Source organism: Bombina bombina, chromosome 1, assembly GCF_027579735.1.
Source record: "Bombina bombina isolate aBomBom1 chromosome 1, aBomBom1.pri, whole genome shotgun sequence".
In the NCBI taxonomy this organism is placed as follows: domain Eukaryota; kingdom Metazoa; phylum Chordata; class Amphibia; order Anura; family Bombinatoridae; genus Bombina; species Bombina bombina.
This window is the reverse complement of record NC_069499.1, coordinates 1,117,862,949-1,117,884,936: the sequence shown is the minus strand read 5'-3', so window position 1 is coordinate 1,117,884,936 and position 21,988 is coordinate 1,117,862,949. Positions and strand designations below refer to the sequence as shown.

General features: G+C 38.3%; 1 protein-coding gene across 3 annotated transcripts in view; it reads left to right on the top strand.

Annotated features, from left to right (window-relative positions):
- The window catches only part of MED1 (mediator complex subunit 1), a 282,755-nt gene that overhangs the window by 139,549 nt on the left and 121,218 nt on the right, over positions 1 to 21,988 (top strand). For all 3 annotated transcript variants that reach the window (XM_053697957.1, XM_053697967.1, XM_053697977.1), the window contains 4 exons: positions 7,250 to 7,321; positions 17,705 to 17,779; positions 17,942 to 18,015; positions 18,112 to 18,201. In XM_053697957.1, the coding sequence (XP_053553932.1) occupies positions 7,250 to 7,321; positions 17,705 to 17,779; positions 17,942 to 18,015; positions 18,112 to 18,201 (311 nt within the window). The remainder of the gene's footprint in view (positions 1 to 7,249; positions 7,322 to 17,704; positions 17,780 to 17,941; positions 18,016 to 18,111; positions 18,202 to 21,988) is intronic.

Below are 21,988 nucleotides of genomic sequence, written 5' to 3'. Positions count from 1 at the left end.
GATGTCCGGTCTTCAGAAAAGTAAGTCGATCTTCATGGGGTTAGTGTTAGGTTTTTTTAAGGGTGTATTAGGTGGGTTTTATTTTTAGGTTAGGGTTTGGGCCTGCAATAGAGCTAACTGCCCTTTTAAGGGCAATGCCCATCCAAATGCCCTTTTCAGGGCAATGGGGAGCCTATGTTTTTTTAGTTAGTATTTTATTTGGGGGGGTTGGTTGTGTGGGTGGTGGGTTTTACTGGTGGGTTGTTTGAATTTGTTTTTTACAGGTAAAAGAGCTGATTACTATGGGGCAATGCACCGCAAAATGCCCTTTTAAGGGCTATTGATAGTCTAGTTTAGGCTAGGTTTTTTTTTTTATTTGGTGGGGGTTTATTTTGATAGGGCTATTAGATTAGGTGTAATTAGTTTAAATATCTTGTAATTTGTTTATTATTTTCTGTAATTTAGTGGGGGGGGGTTGTACTTTAGCTAATTGTATGTAATTTATTTAATTGTATTTAATTTAGGTAAGTTATTTAATTGTAGTGTAACTTAGGTTAGGTTTTATTTTACAGGTACTTTTGTATTTATTTTAGCTAGGTTGTTATTAAATAGTTAATAACTATTTAGTAACTATTCTACCTAGTTAAAATAAATACAAACTTGCCTGTAAAATAAAAATAAACCCTAAGATAGCTACAATGTAACTATTAGTTATATTGTAGCTAGCTTAGGGTTTATTTTACAGGTAAGTATTTAGTTTTAAATAGGAGTTATTTAGGTAATAATATTAATTTTTATTTAGATTTATTTAAATTATATTTAAGTTAGGGGGTGTTAGGGTTAGACTTAGGTTGAGGGGTTAATACATTTAGTATAGTGGCGGCGGCGTTGGGGGCGGCAGATTAGGGGTTAATAAATGTAGGTAGGTGGCGGCGATGTTAGGGACGGCAGATTAGGGGTTAATATTTAAGTAATGTTTGCGAGGCGGGAGTGCAGCGGTTTAGGGGTTAATATGTTTATTATAGTGTCGGCGACGGGGCAGCAGATTAGGGGTTAATAAGTATATTTAGGTTGCGGCGACATTGGGGGAGGGAGATTAGGGGTTAATAAATATAATGTAGGTGTTGTCGATGTTGGGGGCAGCAGATTAGAGGTTAATAAGTATAATGTAGGTGTCGGCGCTGTCCGGAGCGGTAGATTAAGGGTTAATAAATATAATGTAGGTGGCGACGATTTCGGGGGCGGCAGATTAGGGGTTAATAAGTGTAGGGGTGTTTAGACTTGGGGTTCGTGTTAGGTGTAAACATAAGTTTTATTTCCCCATAGGAATCAATGGGGCTGTGTTACTGAGATTTACTCTGCTTTTTGGCAGGTGTTAGACTTTTTCTCCGCCGGCTCTCACTGTTGATTTCTATGGGGAAATTGTGTACGAGCACGTACGACCAGCTCACCGCTGACTTAAGCAGCGCTGGTATTGGAGTGCAGTAAGGAGCTCAATTTTGCTAAACGCTCACTTCTTGCCTTTTAACGCCGGGTTTGTAAAAACCTGTAATACCAACGTTGCAGGTAAGTGAGCGGTGAGAGAAAACTGCGCGTTAGCACCGCATAGCTCCTAACGCAAAACTCGTAATTTGGCCAATACTTTTTACCTCTGTGATTACCTTGTATCTAAGCTTCTGCAGTCTGCCTCCTTATCTCAAATATTTTGACAGACTTTGACAGAATTAGTGCTAACTCTTAACTAACTCCACGTGCATGAGCACAATGTTATTTATATAAAACACATAAATTAATGCCCTCTAGCTGTGAAAATCTGTGAAATGCATTCAGATAAGAGGCAGCCTTCAAGGGCTTGGAAATTAGCATATGAGCCTACCTAGTTATAGCTTTCAACTAAGAATACCAAGAGAACAAAGCATATTTGATGATAAATTAGAAATATGTTTAGATGCACTATATAAATAATTACAGTTTAATTTGGACTTTACTATCCCTTTAAAGTAAAAACTTTAAAGCATGTGTAGAAAAGTATTACTAGCATTTTGAATGGAATAACCTATAATGTATACACATTGCATTGTATGTCAGATATTATTCATTCCAATAAAGGTTTTGTAAGTTTTTTAAAAAAAAGCCCTGAATGTTTGTGATAGCTGTACCACAGGTATAAGAACCAGAAGGGATAGCGAGGTCAAAACTGCAATGTGCATAAATACATTTCGATTTTAAATTAGAAGCATTTTTGCATATACTTCCATTAGCAAAAATGCTTCCAGTCAAAGTTATTACTGTTTCAACAGCATACGCACATATGCTATGTGTTACTAGAGGATCAGCATTAAAGCATCATGTCTCCTCAGATACACAGTGGTGTGTTTTGCATCACTTAAGACTTATTTTTTTTATATACAAGCCACTGATGACTTTGAGAAGATTTTTTTTTTGTTTTATTTTAAATTTAAATATTTTTATTAAAGTTTTTATAAAAACAATAACAATATATTCACAGTACATACAAAACTTTTAGTTAGGTTGCAAGTTAAACACATATAGATGTCTAAAGAGGTTGCACATCATAACGTATACCAAACCCAATACAGAAAAACAGAAACAAAATGAACTCATATCACTCTTCGTGTTGATGAAAATGATTAGACCATCATTATACATATAACCCATACAGAAGTTATAGCTGAAGTTAAAAAATAGCTGTACTGTGAGACCTTGAAAAAATCCTAACAATAAGAACTACTAACTGTCAGCTGTTGCCCCCAATGACATCCAATAATCCAAGAAATAAGTTATCTTCTTTTCTTTTGGTCATAGGGAAGGAAGGGGGGGGAAGGATGTAAAAGGGAAGGGAGAGAGACAGAGAAGAGAAAAAAAAGGGGCGGGTTTAATAAAAGGGGAGGTTTGTTATTGACTGATAGTCCTGAAGTGTATTATGTTTACAAATATCTCCTTTACCTTTGTTTTGTCATGCAGTTTTTACCTGTCATATCCCCACCTATATGAAAATTTCAGTACATAAATTCTAGTTATAGAAAAGCTATGTTAACAATAAGGATTAGAATAAATCACACTCCCAATGGGGGGTGGGATAGAGAGGAACTAAAATGCTAAATGTCCGGCATTGTTCTCTCAAATGCCCCAGTTCTCTAAAGCAGAGGTCGCCAACCTTTTGGACCTCAGGGACCACTAAACTCACAATTTTGAATCACGAGGACCACTAACATGATTTTTTTAAAATTGGAACAAACCTCTATAATGTGTGTGTTTATGTGTATATATATATATATATATATATATATATATATATATATATATATATATATATATATATATATATATATATATATATACATATACTGTTTTATAGAGAGGGAGAAACAGAAAAACTCCAAGCACTGTTTCTTTTTAGGAATTCATCCTTTATTGAAGTTACAAAGAATAAAACATCAGCTACGTTTTGGGCCTACATAACCCTTACTCATGTTTCAGATACAGAGCATGCAATGCTATCTAATTAGTTTCATTTTCTTGGCAACTTTTGTTGATAAGGCATACGTAAGTAGGCTGAGGACCAGCAACACATTACTGAACTGGCTGTTGATTAGTGGCTGCTCGTATACGCCACTTGTCATTAGCTCACCTGATGTGTTCAGCTAGCTCCCAGCAGTGCATTGCTGCTCTTCAAAAAAGAATACCAAGAGAATGGAGCAAATTTAATAATAGAAGTAAATTGCAAAATTGTTTAAATTGCATACTTTTCCTGAATCATGAAAAATTGTATTTCATGTCCTGTCCTTTTTTTTTTTTTTTTTTTTAAATAAACAAATTTTTATTGAGGTTTTCAACACGTACAATAATATACTCATATGCATCAAATGACATTTCGCCAATTTTGATAATATGAAGTTATCTTAACAGCAAAGAATTTTAGGAAAACAGAGATGATATAGTACTAAGTAAGGTTACAACCTCTTTTTATAGCAAGTATAATAAAATTAACTGAACTGGCTGTTGATTAGTGGCTGCTCGTATACGCCACTTGTCATTAGCTCACCTGATGTGTTCAGCTAGCTCCCAGCAGTGCATTGCTGCTCTTCAAAAAAGAATACCAAGAGAATGGAGCAAATTTAATAATAGAAGTAAATTGCAAAATTGTTTAAATTGCATACTTTTCCTGAATCATGAAAAATTGTATTTCATGTCCTGTCCTTTTTTTTTTTTTTTTTTAAATAAACAAATTTTTATTGAGGTTTTCAACACGTACAATAATATACTCATATGCATCAAATGACATTTCGCCAATTTTGATAATATGAAGTTATCTTAACAGCAAAGAATTTTAGGAAAACAGAGATGATATAGTACTAAGTAAAGTTACAACCTCTTTTTATAGCAAGTATAATAAAATTAACTCTAATAACACATGGGGCCACTCATGGACCCTGGAGAGCTTGCAGCACTATAAAGGAGGAATTCTTTCTTATACATAGTTATTGTAGTGATATATGTAGGTATGTTGCGTTTAATTCAGACACTACAATTGGATTTCGTATTCAAAAAGCTATAAACAGTATTGCAGGGCTAAGAAGAGGAGATATGATCAATGTTGTGTTACACTGCAAGTTGTACGTATGAGAGAAGTGATTGGGGTGCGGTATAGGCAAGACAAACCGCTTCGTTAACCCTCCTAAATTAGGAGGTATATTATATGAAAAGGTGGTGGGGGGGGAGGTGGTAGTTGTAATATATTAAACAAGGTATATCATAGAATAATACATTTCTAAAGAATGCAAGATAAGCTACTACATCCTGACTTAGAGTAAATAAGCTGCGATAAAGCAAAGCGTCATATCTATGTTGATAAGTTAATTGCGCCTGGACTGGAACTATATCTCACATAGTAGAGCCTGAGAATTTAAGATGATACATGTCGCAAAGGTTAAGCAGCTCCATTTTGACATTTTAGGGAAAGAGACTGTGCATCAAGGCACTAGTGCAGGTCCAGCCTGCGCTAGAAAATAAGTCATCCTGGAGTAATTGGAATCTGAATATGAGATAAACAGAAATAGGTAGCATGGTTACACTTCAACCCTAGAACCTATTAGTATTAACAATATAGGGCACAATGTTATTAGGTGGTTATCCACTTATACGGAAATAGGGTACCTCTCCAGGAAGCCAGTCACGTTGAGCACAAAGCTAGGTATAGGCTGAATACTAATGTCTAAGGGGCCAACGTCCAAGATCTTTTTATATAAAGCTTGTCGAAGTGGGATTAATTATAGAGTATTTATAACTAAAGACAGAAAAACAAATGTCATATAAATGAAACTAGGGGACAGATGGTGAATAAGTAACTGCAGGTATTTTAAATATAAAATGAGGGTTAGGTTTAGCCAGATTTTCGGGAAGCCAGCATTAAATATTCTGAATACTGGTAAAGCGAGATGGTGTACAGAGCTCTGCCTCGGCCGCTGGCAGATCCTGCCATCAAGAACATAGTTTACAGATATGTAAGAATTATATATGACTTCCCAAACCTGTTTAAAGGGTAAAAGTAACTATACCTCTCTAATGTATCATTTGTATTAATAACAAATCTAGATCTATGGAAGAGACTGCCCCATAAATGAGTCATAGTAAATATTATCGTGCATACGCACAAATTAATTATATAAGAGCATTGGACCTCATAATTCTAAAAGATATAGGGTATAAGTACACGTTCAGTACATTATAAAATATGGCTCTATTTACAAACTAGCCTGTATATTGTGCCTAATAAGGGCTAGAGACGTACTAACCATATGACAGGTATAACATCAGATTAGATTGAGCCTGACCTTAAGTTACAATATATATAATAATGGTACCCGGCCTCACTGGAGAGTATAGCAGGTAAGAACTTTAACATACAGAGTCTTTAAATGTAATAAGAATATAGGTAGAACAGAAGCGTCCATATAAATAGAATGAAGCAGGGTGCAAAGTAAAATAGTAGCAGGTATAAGAACATCTGCTCTAAGTGACCCTCAAGTACCTCTAATAGATGGAGCGGCATGCAAACAGAATAAAAATAAGTAAATACCAATGCAGACAGCTGATTTAAACAAAATTATAGCTGTGAAAAACAAAAGACAGTTGTTATTTTCGTCTAGCCCATACGTAGAGGATAACCCAAAACTTTTCCTTAATGGCTGTTCCCACTGTTGATGAGATGTTAAAAATGAGGGATTAATCCATATGCATAAGCCCATAGAGGGCTAAGAAGGCTTTAGGTAATACAGTCCACATTTTCACATTCCAACTCCCAGCTTATATAGTCAGCAGAGCATATAATAGGAGAAGTGGAACTAGAAAAATAAAAATAAAGCTCCAGATTAACCGATGCCTCTTCTTAGGTCACCGGGAGCATACTGTACTTGTTGCACGAGGCCCACTAGTAAACACCAACCTGCAGCCACCACCAGGTTCTGAAAGTCCCAGCTCATTTGTAGTTCACAGGCTCCGGATCTATCCATCTCTGTATTATCTGTGTGATGTAGACCATGCTTCCTAAGGGGGTTCCAATATGTGAGCTGGAATTTAGGAGCCTTGCGCGGTCCCTGAGCCCCTATCCATCTTGTACTGTACCGCAGTGTATTTGCCAATGGCGCGTCTCTTAAACTTTCATCTGTGAGTCGTCCAATTCAGCAGCGGTTTCCATTTCTCTGCCATTGTCCAGCAGAGTGATCTCCCTGGTCTTCTTAATATCACATTGTAGGCGAGTATGTACCGGCCTTGGTAGAAAAGATGACGACTGCCAGGGGTCTAATAAGCGGTCAAGGCAGTTAGAGAGTTAGATTGAATGGCATTAGACTTTAAATTTTCAGCCAATGCATCCAAAAGGACATTGCCGTGGCGATCTATCAATTCATGCATCTGACTCAAAATGAAGGCTGCTGTGTCATCGTACATTTTAGGCCAGTGAGAGTTGAAGATCCTTGGACACTAAAGTTAGGGCAAAAGTCACTGTGTTGTTCTCCAGAAGCAGTGAAAAGTTTAATCTCCATAGACACCTCCCAAAAAGAGTTAGAAGCAGAGAAAGTAGGTGATAAAGCCTTTAAAAATAATAAACATGTCAGGAGCTCTATAAATGTACGTCTTGTCTCAATGATATTTGGCTCCGCCCCCCATGTCATGTCCTTTTAAACTATGTGTTTAACCGCTTACACACACAATACTTGATATATAACAGTATTTTCTTTCATTTTTTTAGGGAAAAGAACTTTGAGGATTTCTCACAACACCTGAAAGGTTTAGTGAACCTGTACAAGGTGCCAGGGGATAAGTGAGTAAGAGCACAAGAGTAATCTGAAACTGAATCCGACATCACGCAATTTAAAGGAACATGTTAACTAAATGCTACATAACTTGAAAGTAAAGGGCCCAGTTTCAGGAAGTTTACAATGAAATCTCACAAGTTTATTGTGAAATCCCAAAAGAGTACAGTAAATATAAGTGCAAACTGATTTGGCTTTTTTTCACAGTAGATGAAGGATAATTGGTCACAGAGCAATTCCTTTGGTAAGATCAAGACATTTTGAGGTAAAATGTCTTCCTTTTTTACCTGGATATGTTCATTTGATATTTCCTATTTTTTTCTGCTATTGCTGCATCACTTAAAGGGCCATAATACCCAAATGTTTAAACACTTGAAAGTGATGCAGCATAGCTGTAAAAAGCTGATTAGAAAATATCACTTGAACATCTCTATGTAAAAAAGAAAGATATTTTACCTCAAAAGTTCCTCAGTAGCCACCTCCCATTGTAAAGGATTTCTAAGCAGCATTTTAGTGTGTTTGTCCTGGGACATCTGAAGGGACTAGCATTGTGCACTCTCATATTATTTCACCAATCAGGTAAAGGAAGCTTACTATGAAATCTCATGAGAGTTAAGTCAAATCTCATGAGATCACAGTAAGAGTTCATGACCTCAGCACTGCTGATGCTGATTGGCTGCTGTTCATTTCTTCATTTTTTTTAAATTTTTTTACCTGCAGCTGGGAGCAGCTGAGTATAACTTTTTACACAGAACTTACTCTGCTGAGCTGAGGAAATTGTGAGGTAAAATATCTTCCTTTTTTACATAGAGATGCTCAGGTGATATTTTCCTGTCAGCTTTTTACAGTTATACTGCATCAGTTTCAAGTGATTTAGCATATGAGTATTATGTCCCTTTAAGTAATTTAGGATATGAGTAACATGTTCCTTTAACATCTATGTGATTTATGTTCTTTCAACCCTTAGCATTTACATGTCTTTAGTGTATACATCCAAGTGTGTATCTTTCTCAGCTGCCCGATTCTCTCTCTCTCTTTCTCTCTCTCTCTCTATATATATATATATATATATATATATATTTCTGTAGTGTGCATGCCATCTTAATGGTTTAGTTGTCAGAATGACTTGCTTACTTGATTAGAGGGAAACGGAATTAAAGCATTCAACTTAAGACGTTTTGCTTATTTATTTTTTTAAGAATAAACTTGACTCAGTGGCACCTTTTAATAATTCCACTCCCCAATCTTGTTTTCTTTAACAGCATTATTTGATGTGAAGTGATGCATGGATGTAGTACATTTTGCCTTTATCATATAGGAGCTACTTTGAAGCTGTAATCTCCTGTACATTAACTGTATTGTTTGAGTTTCAGAATCCATCTTTCCTGAATGAGGCCTTTTTACTCTATGTTCAAGTTGTAACTTTGCTTACAGTCACTGCAGTATTCTAGGGGCATTATACCACTTTTTTCATAGAGATGTCTCTTGCTGCTAAAAGTTTTGCTATCAGGGATATAGTGGCTCCCCTACATCCCCTCTCCCCATAAGACACCTTGTATCTGTGCATGTGATAACCATTCCCACAGTAATCACATGCAACATAGTGAGACAGATAGTACCTTATTGAATAAAAGGGATTTCCCTCTTTCAAATGAGAGGTTATATGCTTTCCCTTTATTATGACCAATACTCCCGGGTACTTAGTGTTGTAGGTAATCTTGAGTTTTTTTTTGTAGTCACTTACATCTTATTAGAGGATTATAGTAGCACTTATTTTGAAAACAAAATTATTATGTGTTCTGTTAAAGCCTAGGTTATTTTTTTTTAAAAGCCTTGATCTCTACAGCAAAGAAGTTGCTTTTTATTTTAGCTATTTTATGACATGGAGTGGCCTCACTTATTGTTTTTGAAGATTGACCAATTTATAATGAAGAAGGATTATACCCATAATGAATTGAGGCAATGCAGAAGTGGAAAAGAGAGTTGTGCTTTGCTTAGTGAAAGGAGTGTGGATTGTTGTATTCCATGCCCTTTTCAATTACTCTCTTTTCTTAAATGGAAAGAGTCCACAACTGCAGCATGCATTACTTTTGGGAAATAAGAACCTGGCAACCAGGAGGAGACAAAGACAACCCAGCCAAAGGCTTAAATACTCCTCCCACTCCCCTCATCCCCCCATAATTCTTTGCCTATCGTCCCAGGAGGTTGGCAGAGAAGTGTCAGAATTTTAAATTTTTGTTTCTTATGAAGGGTAGTACTTTTCGGCATGGGACAGGAGTTTTAAGTAGTCCTGTCAGTCTCTCAGTGAGGGCTTGGATGAAAGTTAGAGTCCGGAGATGCAGGGAGTTTCTTTCTGCGAAACGATCCTGACTCATATTAATAGCTCCTGAAGCAATCGGCGTTGTCGAACTTCGCTTCGCTGCTTGCTTTCTTCTCTCGAGTCCATGGCGGAGGTGATGCTACTATCCGTCACACTTGAAAAGCCGTGTTCCTGTTCCACGGGGTAGATTCCGGTAAGATTGTTTCATTTTACTTTATTGATCAATGTACTGTAATGTGAATGTTTCCCGAGAGGCTGCCACCTTGCGGGTCTAACTTATCATAAGGGTCTCAGTGAGTCTCTTTTAGTATCTTGGAATCAAGGGTTAATATATCCTGAGGGGGGTTATTGAACAGGGGGGATTTATAATCATGTTTCTTATGTGATTCAACCTGCTTTGGCTCGTGGTTTGGAACATTGAGGCCTTTGAAAGTGACACAGCCTTTTGGTTGGGCGCACTTTTTTTGGACTGTATGGTTCACCTTGTGTTCGGGCGTGGTTGCGTTCCGTTATTTCCATTTACGCATTGCAAGCCGCGTTGCGAATGAAATTTTCTAGTCCGCCGGGGTCTGGTCATAGGAGGTGGTGAGTGCCCCAGCCATTGGGGGTGTCAGGTGCCGTTTTTGTTTTTACTACTTTAGTCCATATTTAAATATCCTCTATCCAGTTATGGAGGATTCTGATGTTGAGACTGTGTTAATTTCAGATTCAGTTACAGAGTATTCTGATACTGAGACTATTTTAATTTCAGATTCTGTGTCCGGTGATGAATCCGGAGTGGCCTCGTTGACACCTGTTTTGTTCCGTATGCCATTTCAGAGTGCCTGGTTCCTCGGGCTTGGGGAATCAAGGGACTGCAGCATATTTTTGCTTCCACATGTTGGCGATTGTTCGTCTTTGAGAATGTTCTCGTGCCCTATTGTACCGGGCCTTCCGCCTTGGGGAGGGCCTCTACAGTTCCCCGCGGGTGTAACTGTCCCGGAATGTTGTGCGTTTTGTTACAGGATTGCACGCCTTCGCGTGTTGCTCAAACATGTATTTCAGTTATTGAATGACCCTATCGTTACCAGATACGGGGATTTTCAGTCTGATAATTCGAATGGTACACCTCATTAGACATCTGGGGATGAAGTAATCTCCTGATTGTCATTTGTTTGAGATCTTTCCCAGTTTTTGAAACATAGGCCTGTGCCTTTTTGAGCGTTAACCTCGGGTTGCCTTATATTTTATTTATATCTGATGGGATGTCTTTTATTTGTTTTTGTTTCCTTCAGGAACCTTCTGGGATTGATACTCTTTATTACTTCTTCGGAAGTTGTTTTGGACATGTTAGTCCTATGTTAAAAATGTCTGTTCTCTGTTTTTCCCCTGAGGGAGAATTTATGCAGCTTGCCGGTTAGGACCCCAGGTGCAGGCTGGTCCTGTCGGGTTCGCTCGGGTTTTGTGGCTGTTCAGACATGTGGCGCTGTTCTGCATCCGCTGGTTCGGTAGAATCGCTGAGTGCTCAGGTTATTATTGTTTTTCATGTTCAACTAAGCATTCAAGAGGACCTATGGGTCCGTGAGGCAGGAAGGATTGTTTCAGTCCTTATAGCCTTCAGTTATAGATGACCAAGCAGGGGAGTTTTTCTGCTGCGTCACTCTCTCTGACATCTGATCAGAACTTATAGTTTTTTCTCCCCCTTGTGGAGTGTAGGAGGGAGCGCAGTTGAGCGGTTTGGCCTTCATTTTTAGGCCTCTGGATTTGTCCTTTTGGGCTTGATCCAACAGCTTGTACAGGATAGCTGTCTAGCATGCGAAAGGTTTGCAGTTTGAAACCAGTTGCAGCTCTTGACACCTTACAGGTGTACGCCTAGGCTGTTTATAGTGTATATAGATGCAGCTCTTACTCTTTGATGTGTACTGTCTGTCTGAGTTATAAGAGACCTTTCTTCCATTGTCTCCGGGTGAGTTGTATCTCCTTTTAGTTATCTGTGGTTTCCGGGTGATGCTTGTTCCCTGCGGGGACTTTGTTTAGCTCAGGGTTTTCCGGAGCTGGGTAGGCTTAGTGCCTTTCTCTTCCTTGTGTCCTCTGCTTGTGCGGAGGGGAGACTAGTCCTGCTAGTATGATTTTTTTGACCTCGAGGTATCCCTTGGTTGTCCTGAGGCTCTGAGAAGTATCTTCATACGACTTCTAGCCTTGCTCCTTGGAGCGTTGGACTTTAGCTAGGGGTGGTTCCTTCCTTTGGTCGGGGCTTTCGAGTTCTTCTCGCTATCCGGATTCTCTGGATATGCATCAATACCCTTGTGTCTGGCTTTTTGGCCAGTTGGGGGGTTTAGTTCTAGGGTAAGGTTTGCCTGAACTATTAGGTCCCCGGACCTGTTTTTCTCGCTGAGACTTCCGGTTGCTGAAGCTTCCCTTGGCCTTTTTCCTGACCCAGTCTTGGGTGGTTTTGGAATTTTGGATCTCAGGGCTGGTCGGGGTGTTCCACGGTAGTGGGAACTTGGGCTATGTCCTTGCTCCATCTACCTAACCCTGGTCATGGTTGGCCAGGTTTTCGTAGTAATTTTTACTCTTTGCAACAGAGTAGCCCATTTCATCTGGTGGTTAGCCGTGTGGCTTGAGCCTCAAGGGTGGTTGGTTCATACCCAGCTGCTGGCGTTGGATGTCCAATTTCTGCTGCACCTTGCCAGTGTTCCCGTGGATTCCCTGCTCTGCAGGCAAATGGGTTGGCTGTGCCTCTGCTTGGCAAGCTACTTGTAGGGGGGTCCTTTTCTAAGACATCTGTGTTGGGAATTTCTCTTCCCATTAGCCGGTGACTTCGGACCTTGGGGACAGTTGTTCAGATAGAAAGTATCAAAATGCGCCAAAAAATTATTATGCCACACACGCTTTTCTTAATATAGGCGAGATCTCACAACCTTATCTCTAAGAGATAAGAAAGAAATGTGCCACAAGAGAAGCGCTACACTCCCTGTTGAGGTGGGTGTTGCTTAAGGTGGTGTCCACGCTATATATCAACGTATGGAAATGTAATAGTATATGTTGAAAAAGGATTAATAAATATTTGTAATGAAAGAATGTATAAATAAAACTATTTAATAATATCTTTTAAAACGGATTAAAAAAAATACAATGAAAAACACAATTGATGATTGGTATACAATTCACAATTTTAAAATGTCCAATACAATATCTATTAAAATTGGTAGTGTCTCTATTTTGACAACAATCTGGCATTAAATAGGCTAGAAGAAAAAATTGTTTTGAAAATAGCAAAGGTATTATTCTTTTGCGTGCATGCTGATCTCAAATTAGTGAAAGGTGTTCCTTAAATCAATAAATATTAAAATAAAAATAGCAAATGTTTTAAAGGTCCAAAATGTGATCCAATGTGCACTCCTAAAATATATATGTCCAAATTATGCGTGAAAATCCATATCCTCCATTAATAATAATCACGATATATACAATATGTGAAAAGTGAAAAAATATTTAAAATTTCAAATTTCAAAATTCAAAAACTGTGTCAAAAAAACAGGTGTACACCTAAAAATATGAAAATATAGAAATATAAAAGCTCTGAAAAATATATAAAAATATCCTCTGAGTACTTAGAAAGGTGACTTTATATCTTGATAAAGTGATGTTGTATCCCTAAATGTTATTTGTTCCAGATTGGGTGGATTCCAAAGTAAATTGTGCGATATATGAATAATCCATCGGTAACCTAAGGAAAAAAAGAAAAGTACATACAGGGAGTGCAGAATTATTAAGCAAATGAGTATTTTGACCATATCATCCTCTTTATGCATGTTGTCTTACTCCAAGCTGTATAGGCTCGAAAGCCTACTACCAATTAAGCATATTAGGTGATGTGCATCTCTGTAATGAGAAGGGGTGTGGTCTAATGACATCAACACCCTATATCAGGTGTGCATAATTATTAGGCAACTTCCTTTCCTTTGGCAAAATGGGTCAAAAGAAGGACTTGACAGGCTCAGAAAAGTCGAAAATAGTGAGATATCTTGCAGAGGGATGCAGCACTCTTAAAATTGCAAAGCTTCCGAAGCGTGATCATCGAACAATCAAGCGTTTCATTCAAAATAGTCAACAGGGTCGCAAGAAGCGTGTGAAAAAACCAAGGCGCAAAATAACTGCCCATGAACTGAGAAAAGTCAAGCGTGCAGCTGCCAAGATGCCACTTGCCACCAGTTTGGCCATATTTCAGAGCTGCAACATCACTGGAGTGCCCAAAAGCACAAGGTGTGCAATAATCAGAGACATGGCCTAGGTAAGAAAGGCTGAAAGACGACCACCACTGAACAAGACACACAAGCTGAAACGTCAAGACTGGGCCAAGAAATATCTCAAGACTGATTTTTCTAAGGTTTTATGGACTGATGAAATGAGAGTGAGTCTTGATGGGCCAGATGGATGGGCCCGTGGCTGGATTGGTAAAGGGCAGAGAGCTCCAGTCCGACTCAGACGCCAGCAAGGTGGAGGTGGAGTACTGGTTTGGACTGGTATCATCAAAGATGAGCTTGTGGGGCCTTTTCGGGTTGAGGATGGAGTCAAGCTCAACTCCCAGTCCTACTGCCAGTTTCTGGAAGACACCTTCTTCAAGCAGTGGTACAGGAAGAAGTCTGCATCCTTCAAGAAAAACATGATTTTCATGCAGGACAATGCTCCATCACACGCGTTCAAGTACTCCACAGCGTGGCTGGCAAGAAAGGGTATAAAAGAAGAAAATCTAATGACATGGCCTCCTTGTTCACCTGATCTGAACCCCATTGAGAACCTGTGGTCCATCATCAAATGTGAGATTTACAAGGAGGGAAAACAGTACACCTCTCTGAACAGTGTCTGGGAGGCTGTGGTTGCTGCTGCACGCAATGTTGATGGTGAACAGAACAAAACACTGACAGAATCCATGGATGGCATGCTTTTGAGTGTCCTTGCAAAGAAAGGTGGCTATATTGGTCACTGATTTGTTTTTGTTTTGTTTTTGAATGTCAGAAATGTATATTTGTGAATGTTGAGATGTTATATTGGTTTCACTGGTAAAAATAAATAATTGAAATGGGTATATATTTGTTTTTTGTTAAGTTGCCTAATAATTATGCACAGTAATAGTCACCTGCACACACAGATATCCCCCTAAAATAGCTATAACTAAAAACAAACTAAAAACTACTTCCAAAACTATTCAGCTTTGATATTAATGATTTTTTTGGGTTCATTGATTAATAATAAAATTAATCCTCAAAAATACAACTTGCCTAATAATTCTGCACTCCCTGTAGTGCAATAAAGCCTCTAACAGTGTAAATGATAAGTGTTTAGCTTACCTAGTGCTCCTGAGCCGTTATACCAGTTTTCTACGCGTTTCGGTCTTATGGAAGACCTTTCTCAAGACTGGTCTTGAGAAAGGTCTTCCATAAGACCGAAACGCGTAGAAAACTGGTATAACGGCTCAGGAGCACTAGGTAAGCTAAACACTTATCATTTACACTGTTAGAGGCTATATTGCACTATGTACTTTTCTTTTTTTCCTTAGGTTACCGAGGGATTATTCATATATCGCACAATTTACTTTGGAATCCACCCAATCTGGAACAAATAACATTTAGGGATACAACATCACTTTATCAAGATAAGTCACCTTTCTAAGTACTCACAGGATATTTTTATATTTTTATATATTTTTCAGAGCTTTTATATTTCTATATTTTCATATTTTTAGGTGTACACCTGTTTTTTTGACACAGTTTTTGAATTTTGAATTTTGAAATTTTTAATTTTAAATATTTTTTCACTTTTCACATATTGTATATATCGTGATTATTATTAATGGAGGATATGGATTTTCACGCATAATTTGGACATATATATTTTAGGAGTGCACATTGGATCACATTTTGGACTTTTAAAACATTTGCTATTTTTATTTTAATATTTATTGATTTAAGGAACACCTTTCACTAATTTGGGATCAGCATGCACGCAAAAGAATAATACCTTTGCTATTTTCAAAACAATTTTTTCTTCTAGCCTATTTAATGCCAGATTGCTGTCAAAATAGAGACACCACCAATTTTAATAGATATTGTATTGGACATTTTAAAATTGTGAATTGTATACCAATCATCAATTGTGTTTTTCATTGTATTTTTTTTAATCCGTTTTAAAAGATATTATTAAATAGTTTTATTTATACGTACATTCTTTCATTACAAATATTTATTAATCCTTTTTCAACATATACTATTACATTTCCATACGTTGATATATAGCGTGGACACCACCTTAAGCAACACCCACCTCAACAGGGAGTGTAGCGCTTCTCTTGTGGCACATTTCTTTCTTGGGGACAGTTGTTGCCCTTCCGGCATCATCCCTTTTCTTTAGGGGATACTCTCTTCCCTATGAAGATAGAGTCCTTGCTTGGGGCTTCTCCTGGATGGGAGGTGAAAAGGTGGGATTTGTTCCCCCTGGGGTCTTGCTGGCTCCAAGCAGACTTGTTGGGCCTTTATTTTGATAGATCCTTAGGTCTATTGCCTTGTTGTCTGTTTTCAGAGTCGGGTTGTACTTGTACTCTGTGGGGATGGCTGTGCTATCCTTACGCTCGTTCCTGTACCTGTTTCAGGATTCTTTTGTTCCCCTGTCTTTGATCCCTGAGGCTGGGTGTGGGTCTGCAGGTCAAGATGGCCGAGCGGTCTAAGGAGCTCCGTTCGATTCGCAGTCTCCTCTGGATGTGTGAGCTTTGTTGAGTCTATCCTGTAAGCTTAGTCTGTTAGGGTATAGATTTTCCTTTCAACTTGCTCCATTGATTTCAGAAGAGAGTTTACTCTTCCTTCAGGTTCTGAGGGTATACTCTCCTTCACGGGGGACCTTGATTGAGGTTTTGTGTTCCCTTTTTAGGGACCTGTGTGTAGGTCGGGCGACTTAGGTTGCCTTGAGCATGCCCTCTGTCTAGGGGTTGCTTTTGTGGTCTGTTTCTTCGAATGCTTAGGTATTCTATGGTCAGACACTGGGAGGACTTTGCCTCTTCAGTTGCATTCAGTGCTTGCAGGATGTTGGAGAAACATCTGTTCTGTCTCTGTGTCCGGTCTTATCCCGGGTTTCGCTTGGTATAGGCGTGGCCTCCTTTGCCTGTTTGGGCCCCTTTGGGTCTCTGTGAGCTGGGCTCACTCTTGGAGGTGTTCTTTTTTGTATTAGGGGACCTTTCGGTTTCCTTGGTTCTCCTTTGCCTTGTTCCCTTCAGGGCTGTTATCTCCTTCATTTGTGGAGATGAGCGGTGGAGGGCCATTTGTTGGGCGACGGTGTCTCCTGGAGGACTGTTGGCTCAGTCGAGTCTGTTTGTGGTCTCTAGTTTGGCTTCTGGACTAACAGCGAGTCAGTGTAATTGGGGCTTTTCCTTTTAAAGTTTTCTCGGCTTCGGATGAAGCAGCGTTTTTTAATGGGTAGAGGTTCAGGCCTGGTGCCCTCAGTATGGGCCGCCTATTGTACCCTCCCTTCTTGGCATTCAGAGTCCTCTATAGCTTGGGTATTGTTTTCCCAAAAGTAATGAATGCAGCTGTGGACTCTTTCCATTTAAGAAGAAAAACATAAATTATGCTTAACTGATAATTTCCTTTTCTTCTGATGGAAGGAGTCCACAGCTCCCCACCCGTAATTTTATGTGGGGCGTCTTTATATTCTTCTGGCACCTTTCACCCTGATATTTCTTCTACTGTTCCTTGGCAGAATGACTGGGGGATGAGGGGAGTGGGAGGGAGTATTTAAGCCTTTGGCTGGGTTGTCTTTGCCTCCTCCTGGTGGCCAGATTCTTATTTCCCAAAAGTAATGAATGCAGCTGTGGACTCTTTCCATCAGAAGAAAAGGAAATGATCAGGTAAGCATAATTTATGTTTTTTATATTATTTTCTTTGTATTCTTTCTCTCTCTCTAACTTTCTTTCCCTTTAGATATATTTCTCTTTTTTCCTGCCTTTTGTAACTGTTTTTTTTCCCTATACAACTATACAAATATTTGGCTGTATATCTGCATGATCGCTTGATATTATTTTACACTTTTATTTTCTCCTCAGCAAACTAAAGACTAAAATGTACTTGGCTCTTCAGTCCTTAGAAATGGATCTTACAAAAATGGCTGCCATGTACTGGTGAGTAAGAGTCATTTAAGTTGACCTTACATCTGTGGTTGCTCTACAAAACTAGATAGAAAAATTGTGCAGCTATAGAAAACCGAGAGGAACAAAAAAACCTTATAAATCCCTAGTTAGTAGAATATTAGACATAATTGTGTGTATTTCTGTGTCTTCCAGGCAAGCCACTAATGCTAGTGTGCTGGACAAAATACTACAAGGCACAGTCGGACTAGTGACACCAAGAAGTGGAGGTAATACTTCAAAATTTGCTTTCTCTCTACAGTGAGTAGAGGTGGTTCTTGCATTGTCCACACAGTTTATCTAACATTTTTTTCTTGGCTTGGAAGGGCACTTGATGAGCTTGAAGTATTTCCTGACTCCATATGATTTGTTCGATGATGTAACGGGGGCAACAATAACATTGAATGAAGGACAAGGTGAGCTGTGGGATTGAGACCATAATTACTGTGCTCTTCCCTCTCAGTGACATTATAACACAGAAAGAAGGTAGGATTTGAGGATGGCAGATTTAAGAGGGAAGAAGGGACATCAAAAGGAATAATGGGCCACAGACTGCATCTATTCAGTTAATAATTCAGGCATAACTAGATAATAAAGCCTGTTCCCCTTCAGACAATGTGAAAAAAAAGTTAGTTGCACTGTCTGAATAAACAATGACTCACTTAGAATGGATCACATGTATATAGAGTTTATGGTACTAATTAACTATTTAGAGTATACACCTAGGGCGCTTTGAATTCATCCATTGTTTACAATTGGGACACATTCACTCATGTAGATGTATTCATATACTGTGCAGAATATATTTTTTTAAATGTTTGTTTTTCTAAAAAGAAATCTCCAATTAAAAATAATAATAATAATTAGAATATTGCATGGTTTCCATGTACACTCTTAAAATAATGAACTTTAACAAAATTAACATGTATTTTTGTGTGTGTGTGTTTTGCAGCCATTTTTATAATAAGACAAATTAAAGTATTTTACAATGTTTTTAATAGGTTGAATGTAAGATTAAGCATAAGATTAAACCAATCAATGCATCATCCTCAGTGTCAGATTTTTGCTTCTAATCCAATATACCTAGGGTATCGAGTGTTACATTATAAATATTCAACTGTGAAATATAATATGAATAGAGAAATTAGAGATTTCTAATAATATAGATAGAAGTCACTGAAACACAGCACTAATGCTCTCACACTGGGGTGACAGACAAAAAGTGGGTGACAATCAAAAATGTAGTGGTAGAAGAATGCTTTGGGACATATTGAAGAGTGACTTTCTATCATACCACAGAGAGACAGAAACATCAGGAATTTAATGGCTATAATATTTAACCCTCGTGTTACAAGGAGACTGTGTATATCATTTGTCCCTATGTCTCTTCAGACAACACATCAATAAGTGATGGGAGGCTCTCTTCACTCTTTATTTTAATTTGTACTTTTACGTTGTTACCCTCTGCTTGTACTTCTCCTTCTGCTATCCCTGAGCTCTGCTTGGGACTGTATCAAATTGGTAATGTATAGTTGTATACAACTGCTTATTTGCTTCTTTAGAAGAATGGAGGATTATTTATGATCAAGAACTCCAGCACTTCCTAGACTGTGTAAATGTTTGGTTGCAACACATTGCTTTATAAAGGGATATGAAACATATTTGTTTTCTTTCAAAATTCTCACTGTAGCCCCTGCCCTCAAGGATATGATAGAGCTGACATGTTGATAACTTAAGTTGCATTCTGCCTCTTCCGAGCATGGGCAAAAATGCCTGTTTCTCTTGCAGTCTCTAAATACTAAGCCAACTCATGTTACTCAAGAAGATTTAAGACATCAAGCTAGATATCCCTTCCCGTAGAGACACCAGTCCACTTGTTTAAAATGATGAATAATACATGTTACAATGATTACAGTTGTTTAATATTATTACAACAATAATATCCCTTTACAGTGTAGTAACCATTTCAGGTAGCTAAGAGGATAATTATAAAACTGCGCACTACCTAACTTACAGTTTGTCAAACCTGTCAAACAGCACTCTAATGACATATTGTTTAGCTTTAAAGAAAATTATCTTGCTGCATTGAGAAAAACACTTGGTGTTTCTTTGTTCAGGGTCTTCCTGAGTTATATTAACATTTTCCATTCCTTTATATGGAATACATAGCTGGGGGCATGTAAATGTTGTAATCCCCCATTCAAGATGCACACTGTTGAAATACTCCTCTTTTCTTTCGTAAAATAATGATGGTCCATAGGACTCCATAACAGCTGAATGATACAGGGACATAGGAATACCCTATGTGTGCAGTATTTCCCCATGGGACTTCAGCCATACCTACCCTCAGGTGTCACATGGATTTGTCCCACAGCCTCCCCCTGAGGGATACAGGTATTTCCTACATATGACGTCTGTGGTACCCGTATCAGTACTGGATGGGCTCTCTATTGGATACTGCAGCTATATGCCTGGTAAGCCAGTGGAAGGGTGCTACTTAAGGTAAGTGACTTACCACAGTACACACACAGCCCAGAGGCTATTTGTAGGTACTTTAACACAGGTATAGCATAGCCACGGGACCTAGCCTGCTCTCTTCATGACACACTTTTTTTTCTGGTCCCTACGTGCCCTAACCTTATCAGGGACACAGCCAGTTAAGACTGGTGCCCTTCACAGCCTTTTGGCAGCTCTGGGATCCATTTTAAGCACTTTGTGCAGTTAGCGGTTTAGTACAGGATACTCCGGTGTGGTGTGGGGTTATTTTATTGAAGGTGTAACTGTTAATTTACTGCTTGGTGCACACTTTTTAATTTTGTATACATTTTAAGCCTCTCTGAGGCACTGGCATTACACCGAACCGGTAGCCCTGCCCCCTAAGCTTCCCAGGCTTTCCTCTTCACTCTGGAGCTGCTACAGAGCAGAAAAGCAGCTGAGGATACTGTGGGCTGTAATTTCTTCAGTCATTACCAGCTAATCCTTGGTCCTGTCACAGGAGGGGGTGAGTACTCATAAAGGACTTCCCAAGGGGTCAGTTATTTATTCAGCCTGCAGCTTGGGACTTAAAATAAAGGTGTCAGAGGGGCTTTTAAGTTTAGTGTAGAGGGCTCTCTATCTGTTTTAGAAACATAGATATTGACGGCAGATAAGAGCCATAGGCCCAGCAAGTCTGCCTGACCTTACCTAACAGTATAAACTTATCTAGTTCGTAGCATAGCCTTATGCTTGTCCCATGCATTTTTAAAGTCCCCCACAGTGTTTGTTGCTACTACCTCTTGAGGAAGTTTATTCCATAAACATTTCTTTATTTGTGTATATCTGGTGTCATTGTATAGTCTGCTTTTACACATTATTATGGAACAAAATGAGTCTGTCCCTACTGATGTCAGTATTAACACTGTAGAGGTATCAGCTACTGATCTCCCTCTCTCTATATTATTGTGTGTATTTTGCAACTCTTTCAGAGCTTGGTACCTCAAATTTAAGTTATTTTATTGAGTCGTATTAAGGCTCTCATTGACAATACAGACATTTAGATTATACTCTGTGCAACCACTGTATACCACCTATGGTCTATTTTTAACTGCAGCCTCTTTTTTCCCCATAAAGGGTTAACAATATCTTAATATTTACTGTGTGAAGGTCCTCTGATTATTACCTTATATTACAGTCTATATGTTTTTAATACATTTACACCTATCTACAATAGTAATGCTTATATATAAGTAAATACAACATACTATTTATATTGAAGTGACTAAAAAGAAATGCCTATACATAGAGGGGACATAGCATTGTACTACTTTCACCTGAAGTGTGTTTAAGATAGGTTTGTATTGTATACTGTATGTATGCACTTAGAAATGTAATTTGCAGTAATGTACTTGATGTATTGTAATATACACATTTAAGGGTATATGCTAATATGATAGACTATATATGCTTATTGCACAACAATGCATTTATTTTTCATGTGCATTCCTGTATATATATGTAGATTTGTAAGAACAGTATATGTTTCATCTTTGTGCTTCGTGCACATAATGTGATATTATATATACTGTATTTATATATATATATATATATATATACATACAAAGAGAGAAGCGCTCTACCAGGAACTAACAACAGCTCATTAGCTAGTTCTATGGCGATTTACCACCCCGGAAGCAACCTCTTTTAGACCAGTGTGCTTTTCACAAA